At 46.5% G+C, this 22,800-nt stretch overlaps 1 protein-coding gene across 1 annotated transcript in view; it reads left to right on the top strand.

Moving 5' to 3' along the window:
• MUC13 (mucin 13, cell surface associated) overlaps positions 1–7,502 on the top strand; it is a 28,497-nt gene extending 20,995 nt beyond the window's left edge. The window contains exons 11-13 of the mRNA XM_041748486.1: positions 790–874; positions 3,894–4,092; positions 6,261–7,502. Coding sequence (XP_041604420.1) covers positions 790–874; positions 3,894–4,092 — 284 coding nt within the window. The 3' untranslated portion in view covers positions 6,261–7,502. The remainder of the gene's footprint in view (positions 1–789; positions 875–3,893; positions 4,093–6,260) is intronic.
• The last annotated feature ends 15,298 nt before the right edge of the window (positions 7,503–22,800 follow it).

A 22,800-nucleotide genomic window follows, 5' to 3' on the forward strand; every position in this document is an offset into this window, starting at 1 on the left:
GATCACGCCCTGGGCCCAAGGCAGGTGCTCAACCACTGAGCCACCCAGGCGTCCCCAGTTTTAAAAATTCTTTTTTTTTTTTTTTTCAGTTTTAAAAATTCTAAGTGAACTTCTTAGAAATAAGTGACCTTGATTTCAATTTTAATTTTTTGATTTTTATTTCGCTTAACACATCACATGTGTTTTTCGCCACGTAATCGATATAAGAAGTTATTTGTGAGACATTTTCCTTTTTTCCCTTCCGTACCGTGTGTGTGAGATCTGCCGTGGGTGCTCTATTCACAGGCCGCCTCACAGCCACGTTGTCGTGCAGCAGACGTGGAGGAGGAGAATGGGTAGCCACGAGCTCTCCCCTCGCGGACTCTCTTAAGCCCCTGTTAAGTGACAAATTTCCCTCCAGCCTAGTTCCCTTCCTTATCAGCAAGGCATGGTGGGGGGCAAAGGCCACAGAAGTCAGGAAGGGACGCGCCCCTCGATGGAGATCGCAGCTCCCCCGGAGTCCAGGAAGGCCCTGCCCCACCGCAGCCTCCTCTGTGTCTATGGCCTTCTCTCATGGGGCGAGGCAGCCTCAGCTGATTGGGTTCTACAGACACAGTTGTGGGGCGGCACTGTAGGGGCTGGAGCCACCCTCCCACCCAGCCTGTCACCCAAGCTGGCCCGGTGGGCTTGGGGACCAGAGCCTGACTGTCTTCTTCACCATAGTAAACCAGTGGGGGCCCACGAACCTGAGCAGTAGACTGTGGGGCTGCTTGTGGGAGGCTGTGCATACCCTTGGCTTTTCCTTTACAGAATTTCAGCTGATCCTCACTATCGTGGGCAGCATTGGCGGCGTCCTCATTCTCGGCCTGGTGATCGCATTGATCTACTTGACAAGGTATGGGGTGGACACGTCCCGTTCTCAGGGCACAGCAGCACCAGGGGTTCTAACCACAGCCAGCCGTGCTGGGGCAAGAGAGGGAACATAGGCGAGCCTTCTCCAATACTATTGGCTTTTTTCCTTAACCTTAATTTGCTTTGGCTTCTATAAGCCATAGATGATTACTGAAGAAAACAGAGAAATGTGTGAAGGGGCACAATTAAAAAATCACTCCCAAAACTACCCACCCCGAGCCAATGAACATTCTGGCATATATCTTTCCAGATATTTTTTCTTTTAAATGATATTATAGACATAATTTTATATCCTTTGTGTGGAGTTGTTTTTTTGTTTTTTTGGGGTTTTTTTTTTTGTGTGTGTGTGTGTGTGAGAGAGAGAGAACATGTGCAGGGGGCTGGGGCGGTTGGTGGAGAGGGGCAGAGGGAGAAAATCCCAAGAGCACAGAGCCTGACTTGGGGCTCCATCTCATGACCCTGAGAACTTGACCTGAGCTGAAACTAAGAGTCAGACCAACTAAGCCATTCAGGTGCCCTACCCTTTGTGTTAAAAAATACATATTTCTAGGGTTTCTTTCATTATTATTTACTTACTTGAAAGAAAGAGAGAGCAGAAGCAGGAGGAGGGACAGAGGGAGGAGGAGAAGCAGACTCCAAGCTGAGCAGGGAGCCCGACATGGGGCTGGATCCCAGGACCCCAGGATCATGACCTGAGCCGAACCCAGATGCTTAACTGACTGAGCCACCCAGACGTCCCCACCCCCTTTAAAATATATTTGTGAAGGTTTCTTTTTGCTTAACACTGTAATGTGACATAGCAATCGTTTTCTGATGTCACTGAAAAACTCTGTTAGCAGTTTTCCATCCCACTGATGTTGTCAAGGGTCACTGGACAAGGCCCTGCCGGCCCAGGAGCCCGGGGCAGTGGGCCCAGCACCAGCGTCAGCTGAGCCCCGTGGCTTGTTCTCTCCGCCAAGCCATGGTGCAGCTTAAGCACTCTTCCTAAGAACTTGAGTGGAGTCCTTCTGTTTATTTAACAAATATTTAGATAAAGTTCCCTCCATCAACAGGGACAGGGAACACTGTTACCTCTAAGCTATCCAAAACGTGCCAGGTGGGGATGCACTTTGGTCCAAACAAGCTGCTTGTTGGTAACATTTCACTCCTATTTTTTTGAAAAAAGATTTTATTTATTTATTCATGAGAGACAGAGAGAGAGAGGCAGAGACACAGGCAGAGGGGGAAGCAGGCTCCATGCAGGGAGCCCGATATGGGACTCGATCCTGGGTCTCCAGGATCAGGCCCTGGGCTGAAGGCGGCGCTAAACCGCTGACCCACCAGGGCTGCCCTTCACTCCTATCTTTATGTTTTGGCAAAATAGGTATTTTCGCACTATAATGTGAGCGGATAAATAGATTTTGCTTCTTCTTTTATCTTTTATTCCAGTTTGATATTAACTCTTACTCAAAGCCTGAATTAATAAGGATGCAAAGCTGAGAGCTGGAATGTGAGCTTCCCTTTACTAGGAAGAGGGCCAGAACATTCTGTTCTGGAGCAAGGCTGTCTCCTCCTCTCCCAGGAGGATTGCATCACTGTCTTGGGTCCCCAGCATCCTCGGGGGCTGCTCGTGGGGCCTTGTGACGCCCCCACAGCTATGCGTCTCAGCTCCTCCGTGCCTCAGAGCCCCTTTGCCCCCAGTGCAGCCTAGGTTCATGATTCTGGGGAACACACATCAAGGATTAGAATTTCCTGCGCATTTCAAAGGGAATGAAGCTTCTCCTTGCTTCCCGGCCTCAGTGAGGCAGGAATGCCCTCAAAGGGCGGGACCTCTGCTGCAGGCCGGGCTGGCCACCAGGTGTACAGGGTGGACGGGTCCTCCCTGATGACATTTCCGGCAGGTGCCACTCATTCTGGGAGTGCCCTGGGGGCATCAGAGATGCGGCCTCTCCACTCCCTACTTGAGGGGGGGGGGGCGTGCAGGCACTGCAGGGGCAGGTTTGTGGGTGGAAGGAAGGGTTGCAGGTGCAGTTCATCGGGGGCAGGTGCCTCCCTCACCACCAAGTGCTTCCCTTTGGCTTTGAATGTTTGCCCCTTGAGGGGCTACAGCAGAACCTGCAACATACCTTTTTCTCCTTGTAAGACCTTCCTACCTTGAACTGGTTCTATTGACCAAGGTGCTTCTGTAGACGTTGACTTTGTTTGAATCAAAAATCATTATATTGGGCGCCGGGGTGGCTCAGTCCGTTAGGCGTCTGCCTTCTGCTCAGGTCATGATCCCGGGGTCCTGGGATAGAGCCTCCTCCCAGGCTCCCTGCTCAGTGGGGAGCCTGCTTCTCCCTCTCCCTCTGCCTGCTGCTCCCCTTGCTTGTGCTCCTCATGCTCTCTGTCAAATAGATAAAAATCTTTAAAAAACAAAAATCATTGTGTCACATATCTTTTCTCCTTAACTTCTATGATTATTTCCATATGTAATTCAAAAGCACACTTAAGAAAAGTGATATTATTAGCAAAATTTGCATGAGACCAAGGGAATTGGATGGCAATGTTGGATCAGTGTTTACGTTCTAGTTTTAATGGGTACAGAGAGCTTCTAGGAGACTAGAATATATATAGTGTGTATATATGTATGTATGTATAGTATATATACACATATATAAATAATATAGGGAATCTATAATGAATGAAGTAGCGAAGTATCGTGAGTAGCAGGGCATCAGGTCTAAGAACTTATTCTTAATGGTTCAAAAATGTTAACAATTGGGGAATCTGGGTGAGGGACGTATGAAAGAAACCCTGTGTAATTTTTGGTTTGTACCAAAATGATGTATATGCAATATACAAATATATGTAAATCTGAAATTCTCTCAAAGTTTGAAAACATTTTTATTTTTTTATTTATTTTTTATTTTTTTGAAAACATTTTAACAAAAAGAATATCAAAAAAAAAAAAAAGAATATCAACGTTTGCTTCGAGGAACTGTCTACCATCATCTGATCCTAATTCTCCTTACCATTTATAGGTCAAAGAACAAAGACAAGTATATTGAAGAACAGAACTTGATTGAGAACGACTTTCAAAATCTGAGACTACAGCAGACGACAGGCTTCAGCAATCTAGGAGCAGATGGGAGCATCTTCCCTAAAGTCAGGGCCAATATCTCTGGTCAGCCACAGAATCCCTACGCAAACCACAGAAGCATGCCCCGTCCCGACTACTAGGTGAGTCAGTGGTCTTTGGAGTGAAATATCCTGGCAGCAGCCTTTTTGATTTCTGTTTTCCAATCAAAAGAGAAAGAGGATGCTCCCTCCTGTTGTTTTGGTTTTGGTTTTGGTTTTTTGCTCCCTCCTATTGTTAAATGCCCACCACTTGGTCCCTAACACTGACCATCTATATGACTTTAGACACATCACTTCATTTCCCTGGCCTTCTGTTTCCTCAGCTATAAAAATAAAACCAGTTGAGAAGCCCTTAAGGTCCCTTTACATTATGAACTTGTATGGATATGACTCTAGTCGTCGTGATGACAATTCCCAGGCTGTTTGAGGACCTAGGACCGAGGTCAGGCCTGGGAAGAAGTGCTGGAAGTAAACATGGTTCTGTCCCTTCCTTCCAGGCTGCCCACATCAAGGCAAATCTCTCCCCACCCCACCCCACCCCACCCACCCCCCAGACCTCAAGGCATAACCAGATCAGTATCTATGGAGATAAAGCAAGTTAGGCTACAGCTATTTTATTTCCCTTGGGAAGACTTTCAAGGAGCATGGCCTATATTCATTAGATTTGTATTGGGTGATTGTGCTGGCGTTGCTTGGTGTGGGCTGAATGAATCTTTGAGAAGCAGCTTTGAGGGGGATCCCTGGGTGGCTCAGCAGTTTGGTGCCTGCCTTCAGCCCAGGGCATAATCCTGGAGACCCAGGATCGAGTCCCATGTCAGGCTCCCAGCATGGAGCCTGCTTCTCCCTCTGCCTTTGTCCCAGCCTCTCTCTCTCTCTCTCTCTCTCTCTCTCTCTCCCCCATGAATAAATGAATAAAATCTTAAAAAAAAAAAAAAAAAAAGCAGGTTTGATGGGGAAGGGAGCCAGGGGGACCGAGCTAAAAGGAAGGAAGGTGACGAGGGGCACAAGGGGCCCGAGAGGAGAGAGGGAAAAGAAGAACAGGGAGGCCATCAATGACTTCTTAAAAGAAGGAAGAATGGGGAGGAAGGGAAAGGGGTAGGGGTACGGGAAAGCCTACCCAGAGGAGTCAAAAAATAAAGAGGATGAAGGAGGAGCAGGATGCAGGACGGTGGCAGCAGGGGCTGAGGATGGGGACACAGGCTCAGCGTTCTCTGTGCGCATTTCACCCCTGCAGGCTGCCCAGGCCCGCACAGCGCCCACCGAGGATCGTAACGCTCTATGGATATTCCGGGGAAGTCAGGCTTCTTTTTGTTTTGAAAATCTCATGGTCTTATTTTCGCACATTACGTTTTCTTTCGAGGGCTGGGCTCGCACAAGAAGCGCCACGCTGGGCAGCCCGGGGTGTGATCCTGGAGACCCGGGATCGAGTCCCACGTCAGGCTCCCTGCGTGGAGCTTGCTTCTCCCTCTGCCTGTGTCTGTGTCTCTGCCTCTCTCTCTCTCTCTCTCTCTCTCTCTCATGAATAAATAAATAAAATCTTAAAAAAAAAAAAAGTGCCACTTTGGTTCAGACACACGGTCTGGTCAGCAACAGCCAAGCATGGGCGTCCTAGGGGCGTGCCTGCTGGCCCCACCCAGGCTGACTCCTTAAAATCCCCCTTCCTCCTTATGGGGGGAGCCTTTACTTCCAGCATAATCTTTTTTTTTTTTTAAGATTTTATTTATTTATTCATGAGAGACATAGAGAGGCAGAGACCCAGGCAGAGGGAGAAGCAGGCTCCCTGCAGGGAGCCTGACGTGGGACTCGATCCCGGGACTCCAGGATCACGCCCTGGCCCAAAGGCAGGCGCCAAACCGCTGAGCCACCCAGGGATCCCCATCCAGCATAATCTCTAGAGAGAAACCCTTAGAGGTAGAGTGAACACGGGATTTAGAGCCAGACCCAGGTTTGAAGTCTTGCCCTTTCTGTTGCTCGTGTTAGCTGTGTGATCTTTGACGACTTCCTTAACCTCTCTGGGTTCGATTTCTCATCTGTGAAATGGACAAAACAAAGCCTACCTCGTAGGATGAAAACCAAATAAGCTAATAATGGGTAGAGAACCTAGAGCAGTGACTGTTCTAATCTGAAAAACAGTGTTCAAATAGTTCAAATAATGTTATTTGAAGTAATGTCTGTAATCCTTTAATTTTTCTCCTGTATTTCTGTTGCACTGCTTCTAAGAGGTGTTTTTTTTTCCTGCCCCCCCCCCCTTTCTCTCTTTTTTCATCTAGAATGGTAAAAATTGGGGCCTATCCATGGCTCTCAACCCAATGTATGAACTTTCATTTTGAGTGTTTAAAAGACTAATGGAGAAGTGAGCAGCCGGGAAGATCTGGCCTTTGGTATTCATCTGCCACCTAGCACCCAGCCTCTCTGGATGGAAGTTGTGACTACTTGCAATGCATGCAGCTTGTTTGCTAAGTACCTACGGAATTAAATGCACATAGATGCTATAAGCACTTGTAAGACAGTTGATTTTGTCCAATCAGTACAATGGTTAGGCATTTGGTGGGTTTTTTTTTTTTTTTTTTTTGGTCCTGGCAGGGCAACAATAACCACTCCCAGTCTAGAGGAAAGCCCCCCAAGATTGTGGATGCCTGGGAGAATGTTGCTTTGAGCTGCTAGCCTACAGATCCACGACCTCATCCTGAGAGACTCTTCCGCATCAGCTGTGTAGGCCCCAGGGCATGGGAAGAAATACATACCATCTTGTAAGGTTCTCAGGTTAATTCTTGAACAAGTTAAAATAAGATGCTCCTTCTGTCCAGGGTAGGCATTTCATCACGCTTGCCCTGGGTGCCTCACACCAAGGAGACAGAAAAAAAAGACACATCCCTCAGCTTTTTGGGGAGAAGTGACCGGGAACGCAGGATCTTTTTGATGTGCCTTCGAAGGCCCAGACTAGAACTGTCCACCATGAAGTACATTCTAGAGTTTTTGAAATGCGAGTAGGTTGGTGGAGGCAGGGAGAAAAAACACAGTAAAACCAAGAGTGAGAGGAATAGAGGCCGAAGGAAGGTAGGCAGGAGGAGGAGCGCAGGAGAACGCACGCTGCATCCACCCTCGTCCCTGGATCCCCTCCTCCAGGAGCCAACAGACCTTTCCTCCAATTCATGTTCTGCCCACAAGCTGGAGCCTAAGGAAGTGTAAAGCCGAAACGCCAGGAGCCAGAGCTGGAAGGCACTTTGAAGCTGCAGATCCTGTTTGGTGGATGGTGAAAGACGGAGCCTGGGTCCTGGGTCCAGATGCCCAGACTTGTGATGCAGATTCCAGCGACCTCATGGAGGACTCCGCTCTCCCTGTGGCGCCGGCACACGCAGCCACCTCCCGCACGCGACTTCTGTTGTGTTAATAGGGCCCTTGTTTGTGTCTCATGTCTGGTCCCCTTGCAAGTTATTTTTATTTGTTGTTATTATTATTTGTTCTTGACTATTAACTAACTATAAGAGGTAACAAATAAAGTGTCTTTGGTAGGTGGTGTCCCTCCTTGTGTTTGGGGCCTTGGGTGATGCACATAGCAGGGAGTCTCTTTCTTTCTTTTTATTTAAGATTTTTTTTTTTTAATTTGAAAGATTTATCCTTTTTTTTTTTTTTTTAAGATCAGGGAGAGGCAGAGGGGGAGAGAGAGAATCTCAAGCAGACTCCCCCCATCGGCATAGCCCTGACGTACGGCTCGGAACCCGATATAGGGCTCACTCTCAGGGCCCTGAAACCATGACCTGAGCCAAAATCAAGAGTCAGACACTCAACCTGTTGAGTCACCCAGACACCCTTAGTCAGTCAGTCTCTTTCTTTCTTTCTTTCTTTCTTTCTTTCTTTCTTTCTTTCTTTCTTTCTTTCTCTTCTTTCTCTTCTTTCTCTTCTTTCTCTTCTTTCTTTTTCTTCTTTCTTTCTTTCTTTCTTTCTTTCTTTTCTTTCTTTCTTTCTTTCTTTCTTTCTTTCTTTCTTTCTTTCTTTCTTTCTTTCTTTCGATTGTATATATTTATTCATGGGAGACACAGAGAGAGAGGCAGAGACAGGCAGAGGGAGAAGCAGGCTCCTTGTGGGGAACCTGATGTGAGACTTCATCCCAGGACCCTGGGATCATGACCTGAGCGAAAAGCAGATGCTCGACTACTGAGCCACCCAGATGCCCCGCCCAGTCTCACTTTCAATAGCAAACATAACATGGCAAACCAGATTGAGTGATATCTGCAGACCTCATTAGGGGCTGTTAGATCATCCAGGGTAATTTTTAAATCATGTAATAGATATTTTTGGCTTCTGACCCCCAGCTCCCAGGATGGATCTTGCTTGGCCCAACCCAATCGGTGGAACCCAACCCCCCTGCCAGTGATTGATTCAGTGACCACATGGCATAAATGAATGCAATTAGGATAAAGCCTAGATTGCATTTATTTATTCATTTTTAAAAGATTTTATTTATTTCCTTGAAAGAGAAAGAGAGCATGAGCAGGGTGAGGGGCACAGGGAGAAGCAGACTCCCCACCGAGCAGGGACCCTGATGTGGGACTCCATCCCGGGACTCCAGGATCATGACCAGAGCTGAAGGCAGATGCTCAACTGCTGAGCCACCCAGGCACCCCTAAAGCCTAAATTTCAGTAGGATGCTTGGAGAAAGAGAAATTCTTTGTTCACTTAGCAAAGTGGGCTTAGGGATGTGAGGCCTCAGACTGCTTGGGTTTTCCTGAGCTGACAGGTAGAGGAGGGCAGAGCTAAGAGAACCATGGAAAAATGGAGCAGGAGCTCCAATCAGACCATGCCTGAAGCATTGGACTTTAATGTTGGTCCACTGTGAGTAGTTATTTTTATTTTTGGAACTGAAAGCATCCTCACTGACACCATTCGTGTTTACTCTTGCCTTCTCAAGGCCTAGGGGTAAATGGGATAAAAGAAACGCCCTTTTGAGCTACTAATACCTGTGAAGAAAAAAAAAAAAAATACCAGGCAGCCTGGGTGGCTCAGCGGTCTAGCGCCTGCCTTCGACCCAGGGCCTGACCCTGGAGACCAGGGATCGAGTCCCACGTCGGGCTCCCTGCATGGAGCCTGCTTCTCCCTCTGCCTGTGTCTCTGCTTCATTCTCTGTGTCTCTTATGAATAAATAAATAAAATCTTTAAAAAAGAAAAAAAAGAACACCTGTAAAGACACTAGCCATTAATCAGCAAACAGCAGCAGAATTAATGTAGATGTAACTTAAAATTGGTTAACCTTGTCATGTGTCCTCACAGACTCTCTCTTACCTGCATGTTACCTCCTTTACGCTTGAAGACGATTCTGGATTCATTTTAGAAGTAGGCTGTTTGAACCTCTTCTAGAGAGTCCCACCATCTTTGTGGCCTGCTGCACCACAGCATGCCGGTTTCCACCACTTCTCGAATGTCCTGGGCCATATAAACTCTAGGCTTCATGAACCAGAGGATCATCCATTTTTTAGAGACTTTCATTGCTACTGTTTAAATAAGAAGAATGCCGTAAATATGCATATTTGTAATGTTTTTGGAAATGGCTTTCACATTCAAACTTCCGATTCTTGCATAGTATGACCCACAATTCATTTGTTTCTGCTCACTGGGAACTTTGCAGAAGTTTTCCAGACTGATTGTCCTGCAACCTTGGAGGGTGGTCGGAATGAACTTCCCGCGACGGGGATCTGATCACCACGCTCCCTTTTATGACTTTCACGGGTTCTCCACTGAGAGGATAAAGCTCACAGAACTGAAGCAGACTCCTGTGGCTCATCACCCCTGGTCACCGGGCTGCTGTCACCAACCAGTCCAGCTCTGACTGCTTCGCCCCTCGCACCGCTCCACCCCCTGGCAGGAACACTGGTCACACCTGCTGCTCCGCAAACACACCTCCTCTTCGTACCTCCATTTGTCCACTCATGCTGTTTCCTGCACTGGGAATGCCCTTTTCCTAAAATCTTTTTTTTTTTTTTTTAAGGGAGGGGATGCCTGGGTGACTTGATTAAGCATCTTCCTTTGGCTCAGGTCATGATCCTGGGGTCCTGAGATGCAGCCCCATATTGGGGGGGGGGGTTGCAAGGCAGGAAGTCTGTTTCTCCCTCTCCCTCTGCCCCTAGCCCTCCCTGCTCCTGCTCTCCCTCTCCCTCTCTCTCAAATAGATAAGTAAATAAAATATATTTCTTAAAAAGGCCCTGTTCCTTCAACCATCTAATAATCACCTCCATCTGTCTTGATCAACTAAACTATCATCCCCTCTGACCAGCTTCCCCCAGTGCTCTCCTTCCCCCCACAGCACTCCTCAGCAGGGACATGCCTCCTTCACATCCCACGGGCGTCCCGGGCATCCCGAGGCCACTTCCCCCAGGAAAGCAGGTGCACGGTGAGTCTGTGTTTTCTTCTCCCCAGCACAAGGCCTGGCGTGGAATATTAAATGATTGCAGAACAGCAATTAAAACGGACTCTCCCAGCTTGGTCTGGAAGGGTCTGGTCATCACGTGGTAAGGGCTTCCCGGGCCCATCGAACTTTGTCAGTGTCTACACTTCAAATATGTGCAGTTTATGGTGTGTCAGTTATAGCTCAACAAAGCCATATTTGTAGGTGAGGGGCGGTCCCTCGCACAGGGGCCCCTCCAACCTGGACAGAGGCATCCTCCGATCACAGCCCTAAGGCAGAAGGGGAACGTGTCCGTGTTATTCCGCTGGTCTCTCCCTAGACTGAAGGTTCTGAGGTCAGCCCTGGGGGCAAGGCCCTGCCAATAGCAGGGCTCAGCTGTCCATCGGAGTCACCTGACAGGGTTTAAAACTCTGGTGCCCGGGCCCCATCACAGAGCCCTCCTTGGCCGAGGGCAGCCTGAGCATCAGGATTGCTTAAGTCGGGCAGCCCCGGGGGGGCTCAGCAGTTTAAGCCGCCTGCAGCCCAGGGCGTGATCCTGGAGACCCGGGATCGAGTCCCACGTCGGGCTCCCTGCATGGAGCCTGCTTCTCCCTCTGCCTGTGTCTCTGCTTCTCTCTCTCTCTCTCTGTCTCTGATGAATAAAAAAATAAAATTAAAAAAGGATTGCTTAAGCCCCCCAGGTGACTGGAATGTGCAGCAGATTTTGAGAATCGCTGGTTCAGATCTGTGAGTGGTTGGACTTCTCACAGCCAAGACCCAGATCACATCATTTCTCATTCCTTCCCCCGAGAGTCTAGAAACCAGGAGTCCGTGGTGCACAAGAAGCTTCAGGGGACTCTGGGCCTCCTTTGGAGAAAGAGGACAGGCCTCCATTTGCCATTACCAGCAAGAACAGTTTGAGACTTAAATCCCTGGGGCAGTTTTGCCCCTGAATCAAGTCCCCCCACCAACCTAGTTCCTAGCGGCTGGGCAAATCCCATGGCCAGTAGGTGGCATTGTACGCTTTGACTTGCAGAAAACCCACTGCAACCACTGGTGGGGGCAGCTCTTTCAAAAGGCTTGCCACCATCCTTAATTTTGAATGCATTACTTCTAAATAATTTCCCCTCGAATTTTTCTTGGTCTCTTCAATCCTCCTCACTCTTGTGCCAGGGAGACATGAATGTTAGCTCCCTCTTGTAATATCTGCACCATTTTTACTGGGTCATTAGAGATCATACATGGTTCCCTTCCTTGGCTCTAAAATACCTGAGTATTGAAGTAGTGTTAACATCACATTATGGTGCATACTATTTTATACAACTGTTCAGATAGTCAATGTTCTCTTTCTTTTTCTTTCTTTTGAGGGGGAGGAGTGAAGGGAGGGGGAGAGGGTCTTGAGCAGGCTCCATGCCCAGTGCAGAGCCTGATGCAGGGCTCTATCTCACAACCCTGAGATCATGACCTGAGCTGAAATCAAGAATCCGACAACTGACTGAGCCACCCAGGTGCCCCATCGATGTTTTATTACATGGTGATTTTCCAAAATAGAAAAAGGAATCCATTTTCATTGAAAAATTCTTCAGTGAAGATAAAAAACAAAATGCCACGGGGGGGGGGGGGGGGCGGTGTCTCTGGTCTCTTTCATCAGCTTTCATAAGGTGAGCACGTCTGCCTGGATTTTGTTTTTTTTTTTTAAGATTTTTATTTAGCACAGCCTTGGTGGCACAGTGGTTTAGCGCTGCCTGCAGCCTGGGGTGTGATCCTGGAGACCAGGGATCAAGTCCCACGTCGGGCTCCCTGCATGGAGCCTGCTTCTCCCTCTGCCTGTGACTCTGCCTCTGTCTCTCTCTCTCTTAATAAATAAATAAAATCTTTAAAAAATATTTATTTATTTATTTATTCATGAGACACAGAGAGAGGCAGAGACATAGAGGTAGAAGCAGGCTCCATGCGGGGAGCCCTATGCGACTCGATCTGGGACTCCAGGATCACACCCTGAGCCAAGGGCAGATGCTCCATCGCTGAGGCACCCAGGGGTCCGATGCCTGGGTTTTTTAGAGAATGAAGTTGGGGAGAGGCCTGGGGCACCAGATGGGGGTCTTCCCCTCAACTTCCAGCTATGAAACGTGGGGTCTTTTATCCAAAGAAGCTTGGGACAAAATCACCAAAGGCTTAATAATTCCCACAAACCTGATTTTCTGAGCCCACAGTCATGACATATGGTCCAACAGAAGAATTTTCTTCAGCTACCAAGATGAGAGAAGGAAAACATTCTGCAAAGGTCAGTTCTGGAAGGTTTGGACTTGGTATTGAAGGATGAGTCCGAGTTTACTAGTTGAAAAAGATCAGGTAGGGATCCCTGGGTGGCGCAGCGGTTTGGCGCCTGCCTTTGGCCCAGGGCGCAATCCTGGAGACCCGGGATCGAATCCCACGTCGGGCTCCCGGTGCATGGAGCCTGCTTCTCCCTCTGCCTATGTCTCTGCCTCTCTCTCTCTGTCTCTCTCTCTCTCTCTCTCTGTGTGTGTGACTATCATAAATAAATAAAAAAAATTAAAAAAAAATTAAGAAAAAAAGATCAGGTATAAGGCCTTCTGTGGAAAGGAAACACCAGTGTGCAAGGGTGAGAATGTGTTTGTGAGGCTGAAATGCTGGGTTGGGGTGTGAAGCGCCTTGCATGTTATATCACCATTGGATTCCTGGTCTTTCCATTACATTATGAAGCAATTATGAAGCCTTCTTTTTCTAAAGAGCTGGCTAAACAACTCTGATTAGTAAAGCTTTTATTCAAGTCCTAGCTTCTGATGTAGAGCAACGTGCAAGCCCTCAGTGGTCTCTTTGGAAGGAGAGAGGCCAGCTTGTCATGTAATGACTTATGGGCAACCCGCCTTGGGTCTGGCTTGGCTCTGTCCTGCGCATCACTCAGAAAACAGTGATTTGGGTGACCTGGTCTAAGAGCCACAAATCCTCATAGCTAATTACATTTTGATCTATTGATCTGAGGGCGAAAGGCCCTGTGTTTGCTGTCAGTGCAGATTTAACTGTGGGTAGGGACGAATGCTGGAAGGGCAGCTATTAAGCATGGAGCTCCGTGTAATGAAAGGCCTACTGCAACCCTGGAGGGGCCACCTGTTTAACATGACTTAGAAGACTAGTAGGTCAAAGCTAATGCCCTTGGAAGTCATCGAGGTCCACCTCCCAAATCGAGGGAGTACAGAGTAGATTCAATGAATAATTATTGAATGCCGATTGAGCCAGGAGACATCCGAGCACCCCCCACACGTGAGCGTCCTTTATGTTAACTTATTGGTCCTGGGCGATGCCTGGTACAGTTGCAGGGGCTGCCTCCTAGGCTGCGAGGCTGGAGCTGTGGGGGTGTGGTGCCAAGTATGTCAATAAAGTCTGTGCCTTGTGATGGAAAAAAAAATTATTGAATGCCAACCATGCCTACTGTGTCTCCTATGTAGGAATTTTTAGATGTATTTACTAATCTAACTTGCACACAAATATATTCTAAAATAATCGCAAGACCACCTATTAGATGGCATTGCACTTTAGAAAATGTTAAAATGTAAGATTTTTAATTTATTTACTAGAGAGAGAGAGAGAGCACAAGCAGGGGGAGCGGCAGAGGGAGAGGGAGAAGCAGACTCCCTACTGAGCAAGGAGCCCAACACTGGGCTCAATCCCAGGACCCTGAGATCATGACCTGAGCCGAAGGCAGACACTTAACGGACTGAACCACCCAGGTGCCCCTGTATATTTCTTTAAAATACACTCAAATTAGGGATCCCTGGGTGGCGCAGCGGTTTAGCGCCTGCCTTTGGCCCAGGGCGCGATCCTGGAGACCCGGGATCCAATCCCACGTCAGGCTCCCGGTGCATGGAGCCTGCTTCTCCCTCTGCCTGTGTCTCTGCCTCTCTCTCTCTCTCTCTCTCTGTATGACTATCATAAATAAATAAAAAATTAAAAAATAATAATAAAAAATAAAATACACTCAAATTATATCAAGACCATGTCGTAGTCACACTGAAGATCAGAAATACTGATTTGATCAGAAATACTAATTTGATCAGATCAAATGAGGCAGCCGTGATATAGTAGAAAGAAGAGTGGTCCCTGGAGTCAGGAGATCTCAACTCCATCACTTATTATCACTTCTCTAAGCCCCAGTGTCCAAATGGAGAGAATAAGGCATGTTTTACACTGGTTATTTGTATGAACTGTATATACTTGGCTGAGCACCATCCTTTGGGCCAGAGTATAGCGACCCTTTGAACTGTGTTTGTCTTTGTGAGGGAGCTGGAAACTTATGGAACTATTTGAAAATAGAATGGCTTATAAGCCAGGGCATCTCCAACACCTATGCAACAGGGTTTTTACTCCTTGCACTTGAGCTCACCGCTATGCTAGACTAACCCCAGAGCTCTGTGTGATTAATTATTGATGCTCCCATGCTGCTTGGCTATGATTCCTAGCCACATTTTTTTTTTTAAGATTTATTTATTTTGTGTGTGTATATATCCAAGCTGAAATCAAGCGTCAGCCCGCTTAACAACTGAGCCACCCAGGTGCCCCAAGATTGATTGATTTGAAGGGGGGCAGGGGCATAGGGAGAGAATCTCAAGCAGATTCCCCAGTTGAGTGCGGAGCCTACATAAGGCTTGATCTCATGACCCTGAGATCATGACTGAGCCTTCGGACAGCAAAGAGTTGGATGTTTGACTGAGCCACCCAGGCATCCACCCCCCCACCCCAGCCACATTTTTGAGTGAGTGTGGCCTCTGGTAGGCTTGTAGGTCTGAATGTTTAGTTGAACCTAGGAGGAACCTCTGATGGGCACTGCAGCATATTGTTTTTACGATCTCTGAAGATGGCCAGAGAAGATTGCCGACTTATCTCTACTGAAGTCAGGGAAGAGGAAATTATCAAAGAAGGAGCCTACAAACACAGTAATTCAGACAGGTGCTGATGGAGGCTCCTAGGACATCATTTAAAGAGGTGGGGTGAGGAAAATCGGTGGCACAGTGGTTTAGCGCTGCCTGCAGCCTGGGGTGTGATCCTGGAGACCAGGGATCAAGTCCCACGTCGGGCTCCCTGCATGGAGCCTGCTTCTCCCTCTGCCTGTGACTCTGCCTCTGTCTCTCTCTCTCTTAATAAATAAATAAAATCTTTAAAAAATATTTATTTATTTATTTATTCATGAGACACAGAGAGAGGCAGAGACATAGAGGTAGAAGCAGGCTCCATGCGGGGAGCCCTATGCGACTCGATCTGGGACTCCAGGATCACACCCTGAGCCAAGGGCAGATGCTCCATCGCTGAGGCACCCAGGGGTCCGATGCCTGGGTTTTTTTAGAGAATGAAGTTGGGGAGAGGCCTGGGGCACCAGATGGGGGTCTTCCCCTCAACTTCCAGCTATGAAACGTGGGGTCTTTTATCCAAAGAAGCTTGGGACAAAATCACCAAAGGCTTAATAATTCCCACAAACCTGATTTTCTGAGCCCACAGTCATGACATATGGTCCAACAGAAGAATTTTCTTCAGCTACCAAGATGAGAGAAGGAAAACATTCTGCAAAGGTCAGTTCTGGAAGGTTTGGACTTGGTATTGAAGGATGAGTCCGAGTTTACTAGTTGAAAAAGATCAGGTAGGGATCCCTGGGTGGCGCAGCGGTTTGGCGCCTGCCTTTGGCCCAGGGCGCAATCCTGGAGACCCGGGATCGAATCCCACGTCGGGCTCCCGGTGCATGGAGCCTGCTTCTCCCTCTGCCTATGTCTCTGCCTCTCTCTCTCTGTCTCTCTCTCTCTCTCTCTCTGTGTGTGTGACTATCATAAATAAATAAAAAAAATTAAAAAAAAATTAAGAAAAAAAGATCAGGTATAAGGCCTTCTGTGGAAAGGAAACACCAGTGTGCAAGGGTGAGAATGTGTTTGTGAGGCTGAAATGCTGGGTTGGGGTGTGAAGCGCCTTGCATGTTATATCACCATTGGATTCCTGGTCTTTCCATTACATTATGAAGCAATTATGAAGCCTTCTTTTTCTAAAGAGCTGGCTAAACAACTCTGATTAGTAAAGCTTTTATTCAAGTCCTAGCTTCTGATGTAGAGCAACGTGCAAGCCCTCAGTGGTCTCTTTGGAAGGAGAGAGGCCAGCTTGTCATGTAATGACTTATGGGCAACCCGCCTTGGGTCTGGCTTGGCTCTGTCCTGCGCATCACTCAGAAAACAGTGATTTGGGTGACCTGGTCTAAGAGCCACAAATCCTCATAGCTAATTACATTTTGATCTATTGATCTGAGGGCGAAAGGCCCTGTGTTTGCTGTCAGTGCAGATTTAACTGTGGGTAGGGACGAATGCTGGAAGGGCAGCTATTAAGCATGGAGCTCCGTGTAATGAAAGGCCTACTGCAACCCTGGAGGGGCCACCTGTTTAACATGACTTAGAAGACTAGTAGGTCAAAGCTAATGCCCTTGGAAGTCATCGAGGTCCACCTCCCAAATCGAGGGAGTACAGAGTAGATTCAATGAATAATTATTGAATGCCGATTGAGCCAGGAGACATCCGAGCACCCCCCACACGTGAGCGTCCTTTATGTTAACTTATTGGTCCTGGGCGATGCCTGGTACAGTTGCAGGGGCTGCCTCCTAGGCTGCGAGGCTGGAGCTGTGGGGGTGTGGTGCCAAGTATGTCAATAAAGTCTGTGCCTTGTGATGGAAAAAAAAATTATTGAATGCCAACCATGCCTACTGTGTCTCCTATGTAGGAATTTTTAGATGTATTTACTAATCTAACTTGCACACAAATATATTCTAAAATAATCGCAAGACCACCTATTAGATGGCATTGCACTTTAGAAAATGTTAAAATGTAAGATTTTTAATTTATTTACTAGAGAGAGAGAGAGAGCACAAGCAGGGGGAGCGGCAGAGGGAGAGGGAGAAGCAGACTCCCTACTGAGCAAGGAGCCCAACACTGGGCTCAATCCCAGGACCCTGAGATCATGACCTGAGCCGAAGGCAGACACTTAACGGACTGAACCACCCAGGTGCCCCTGTATATTTCTTTAAAATACACTCAAATTAGGGATCCCTGGGTGGCGCAGCGGTTTAGCGCCTGCCTTTGGCCCAGGGCGCGATCCTGGAGACCCGGGATCCAATCCCACGTCAGGCTCCCGGTGCATGGAGCCTGCTTCTCCCTCTGCCTGTGTCTCTGCCTCTCTCTCTCTCTCTCTCTCTGTATGACTATCATAAATAAATAAAAAGTTAAAAAATAATAATAAAAAATAAAATGCACTCAAATTATATCAAGACCATGTCGTAGTCACACTGAAGATCAGAAATACTGATTTGATCAGAAATACTAATTTGATCAGATCAAATGAGGCAGCCGTGATATAGTAGAAAGAAGAGTGGTCCCTGGAGTCAGGAGATCTCAACTCCATCACTTATTATCACTTCTCTAAGCCCCAGTGTCCAAATGGAGAGAATAAGGCATGTTTTACACTGGTTATTTGTATGAACTGTATATACTTGGCTGAGCACCATCCTTTGGGCCAGAGTATAGCGACCCTTTGAACTGTGTTTGTCTTTGTGAGGGAGCTGGAAACTTATGGAACTATTTGAAAATAGAATGGCTTATAAGCCAGGGCATCTCCAACACCTATGCAACAGGGTTTTTACTCCTTGCACTTGAGCTCACCGCTATGCTAGACTAACCCCAGAGCTCTGTGTGATTAATTATTGATGCTCCCATGCTGCTTGGCTATGATTCCTAGCCACATTTTTTTTTTTAAGATTTATTTATTTTGTGTGTGTATATATCCAAGCTGAAATCAAGAGTCAGCTGCTTAACCAACTGAGCCACCCAGGTGCCCCAAGATTGATTGATTTGAGGGGGGCAGGGGCATAGGGAGAGAATCTCAAGCAGATTCCCCAGTTGAGTGCGGAGCCTACATAAGGCTTGATCTCATGACCCTGAGATCATGACCTGAGCCCTGAAGCCAAGAGTTGGATGTTTGACTGAGCCACCCAGGCATCCACCCCCCCACCCCAGCCACATTTTTGAGTGAGTGTGGCCTCTGGTAGGCTTGTGGTCTGAATGTTTAGTTGAACCTAGGAGGAACCTCTGATGGGCACTGCAAGCATCATGTTTTACGATCTCTGAAATGGCCAGAGCAGATGCCGACTTATCTCTACTGAAGTCAGGGAAGAGGAAATTATCAAAGAAGGAGCCTACAAACACAGTAATTCAGACAGGGTGCTGATGGAGGCTCCTAGGACATCATTTAAAGAGGTGGGGTGAGGAATCCCTGGGTGGCTCAGTGGTTTGGTGCCTGCCTTCATGCCCAGGGTGTGATCCTGGAGTCCCAGGATCGAGTCCCACATCAGGCTCCCTGCATGGAGCCTGCTTCTCCTTCTGCCTGTGTCTCTCATAAATAAATAAAATCTTAAAAAAAAAAAAAAGAGGTGGGGTGACCATTTTCAGAGTCTACTCTCAAGACAGGACCTCACAATCTTCCCATAGGCCTGGCATCCTCTGTTAAAGGGCAGTGGTTTTTTGAAGGACAATTTTTAGTGGGTACAACAGGTTATGTAAACCAGAGCTTGCTGCCTAGTGCCAAACACATTCGACTTCACAGGTAGTAATTATAAAGCCAGGTCTGGCATGGACTAGTCTTCTCTTTCCACATGAGCAAACTGAGGTCCAAAGAGGGACAGGCAGTGGCATGGTTGTTCAGCTAGGTTATGACATTGAGACTGGAATTCAGTTCTTCTGATTTGGAGCCTAGATCTCTCATTTTCCTCTACTAGCAATTTTATTTTTATTTTTATTTTTTTTAATTTAATTTATTTATTCATGAGAGAGACACACACACACACAGAGGCAGAGACACAGGCAGAGGGAGAAGCAGGCTCCTTGCAGGGAGGATCCCAGCACCACTGGGATCATGATCCAAGCCAAAGGCAGATGCTAACTGACTGAGCCACCCAGGTGCCCCTAATAAAAGTTTTCTAAAAAGAAAAGACACATGCCAAGATTAGTTGAAAAACATTAACAACTTTTACTGTAATTGTATTCATGGATATTATTTTAAAATGTTTTAGTTCACAAAAGCCAGAAAACACACATTCCCTCCAGAATACATAGTCTTAAAAGTCTTTTCAAAACTAGCCTTTGAAAAATTGCTCCCTGAAAGATATAATAATGAGTGTTTTCAGAATTGATAATTATCTGAACAGAGAAGGTGAAAACTTACTAAGGGTGTGCTAGCTATTTTGTAAGTTTAATGCTTACATATGTTTCTTAGCTCCAGAGAAATACAACATTTCTAGGACTTACAGCTACATTTGTACATTAAGAGCAACAACAGAAACCCCTTTCCTTATTACTGAAAATCTCTGTCAAGACCTGCTCTGTATCCTGTCTCTCAGTGTGAAATTCTATTCACCTCAGGCTGGGTTGGCACAGGGATTATTCTCTCCTAACCAGGACCATGGTGTAAAGGAGGAGAAAAACCCTATAAGGAACATTTTCCTATAAAAAGAAATGGAATTTGGTATTTTTTAAAAAGAAAGTAAACATTAACATTAAAGAAAATTTTATATATGTTCCATAACCCCATTAATTGCTGCAAAAGAATTTTCTAATATTCTATCACTGGGGTCATTCATTTCTTGCTCTGTGACAAATCCTAGGCATGACTGCTAAAAGCAGAGTAAATTAAGTAAATTACCTAAACTGGGGTGAATACTGTAGGGCTGTCTCCCCCTTCCACCTTGAACTCCCGCCCCCCGCATATTACATTACAACTACGTACTGGTAAAAGATTTTTGATCTGAATTATAAATCGAACTTCAGAATGTGACAACGCACTGTGGGAGGGAGTTAGCATGTAAATCTGAATTGTGAACTAGAAAAGTCTTAACTGACCTGATTTTTAAGCGTTTAAAAAAATATGGCAAAATACACATTAAATAAAATTTACCATCTCAGCCATTGTAAAGTGTACTGTTCAGTGGCATTAAGTGCGCTCACAATGTCGGCGACAATCACTGCAATCCATTCACTTCTAGAACTTTTCCATTGCCCCAAACTGGAAACCCTGTATCCATTAATTAATAACTCCGCATTCTCCCTTTCTCTCCAGGCCCTGGTAACCTCTATCACATTTCCTGATTCTTCGAATTAGTCTATTCCAGAGACTGTAAATAAGTAGAGTTACATAATATTTGTCCTCTGCGTCTTATTTATTTCACTCAGCACGTTTTCAGCACCACTGGGATCATGTGTTGTGTGGTAACCTGTGTCAGAATATTGGTCCTTTCTCAGGCTAAATAATGGCCCATTGTATGTAGATACTACATTTTGTTTTTCCATTCATCTGTTGATGGACATCCGAGTCCTTTCCACCTTTTGGCTTCTGTAAATAATGCTGCTTCAGACAAGGGTGTGCAGCAAGCCGAGTCCTTCTTTTTCAATTATTTTGGGTATATCCCCAGAACAGGAGTTGCTGGATCATAGGGTAATTCTACGTTTAACTTTTTGAGGAACTAACCTTGTTTTTTTTTTTAAGACTGTTATTTTTTTATATTTTTTATTATTATTTTTTAGTTTATTCCTAGATATTTTATTGTTTTTGGTGCAAATGTAAATGGGATTGTTTTAAGTACTTTACTGAATGTTTTTTCTTTTTTTAATAATAAATTTATTTTTTATTGGTGTGCAATTTGCCAACATACAGAATAACACCCAGTGCTCATCCCGTCAAGTGCCCCCCTCAGTGCCCGTCACCCTTTCATCCCCAGCCCCCGCCCTCCTCCCCTTCCACCACCCCTAGTTGGTTTCCCAGAGTTAGAGAGAGATTACAGGAGTGTGAGTGTGGGGAGGGAGAGAGGGAGAGGGGGAGAGAGAGAGAGAGAGAGAGAGAGAGAAAGAGAGAGAATCCTCAGGCTGACTCCTCCTGACTGCAGAGCCCATCCCACAACCCATGAGATCATCACCTGAGCAGAAATCACTAGTTGGAGGCTTTACCAACTGAGCCACCCAGGTGCCCCCTGTTTTAAAACTAGGAAGAAACAGGGGTGCCTGTGTGGCTCAGTCCATTAAGTGGCAGACTCTTTCTTGATTTTGGTCAGGTCCTAATCTCAGGGTCCTGGGATCACACCTGTCTTTGGGCTCCAGGCTCTTGGCTCCTTGCTTCACGGGGAGTCGGCTTGAGGATTTTCTCTCTCCCTCTCCCTTTGCCCCTTGCTCCCCACCCCTCCTTTATGCTTGCATGTGTACATGCACTGTCTCTCTCAAATAAATGAATAAATACACCTTTTTAAAGAGTAAATAAGAGCAGCCCCAGTGGCACAGGGGTTTAGCGCTGCCTTCAGCCCAGGGTGTGATCCTGGAGACCCTGGATCGAGTTCCGCGTCAGGCATCCTTGCGTGGAGCCTGCTTCTCCCCCTGCCTGTGTCTCTGCCTCTCTCTCTATATATAAATAAATAAATAAAATCTTTTAAAAAAAGAGTAAATAAAACTAATAAGAAACGGAAAATATCTCTGGGTTGTCCTTGTTCGAACTTTGAGAGTCAAACCCAATCCAACCAGCAGTCTCCTTCAAGCCCAGAAGCTCAGCAATGACCAGCAGGGGGATGTGCCCAGGGCAGCTACAAGGGAAGCTTCTTCCAGGAGCTGTGGGAAATGCTGTCTGTCTCCCTTCGTGAGGGGGTGCATCAGTGCACCCTGACTTTGCCGACTGGAGGAAGTCAAAGCATTCGAGAGGCACTTCTACCCGAGTCCTTCTTTTTCAATTATTTTGGGTATATCCCCAGAACAGGAGTTGCTGGATCATAGGGTAATTTTACGCTTCATAAAAAGAATAAAGAGTTCTAGAACAGGATAAAAGCCACAAACCCAGAAACCAAAAGCTTCGGAGGGATTAGAAGAGGCATTTTCAAAGTAGTTCTAAGATAATGGAGCATGGAAGAAGGTTGTCATCATTTGGGATTCAGTGGCTAATGGCAGGTCTGGGCAGGTTGGGAACCACCAGGTGGGACAGGATGGGAACGGATTTGACTGCAGTGCCTTCCAAGTGCAGTCTAAGTAAATAAGGGCCTGTAACTCCCGGTTTCCCTGTCTTTCCAGCCCCTGGTCACCTCTATTGCATGTTCTGACCCTATGAATCTGCCTGTTTTAGGTATATCATATCGGCAGGATCATACAACACTTATCTGTTTGTATCTTGTTGATTGCACTTAAGCGAATAAGGGTCCGACCTGTGCATCACTGTATTGGGGGTGGGGAAGGTGATGCACAGAAGGCCGGACATCAAAAGGCCTAAACTTGGAGGATGCCAGATAAATGCAAATTAGCATGCTTATCGAGGCAATATTTACTCAGTTGTTGAGACTTAGTTAAGTCCTTCTATCTAATCTATTCTTC

Source organism: Vulpes lagopus, chromosome 1 (assembly GCF_018345385.1).
Source record: "Vulpes lagopus strain Blue_001 chromosome 1, ASM1834538v1, whole genome shotgun sequence".
NCBI lineage: Eukaryota > Metazoa > Chordata > Mammalia > Carnivora > Canidae > Vulpes > Vulpes lagopus.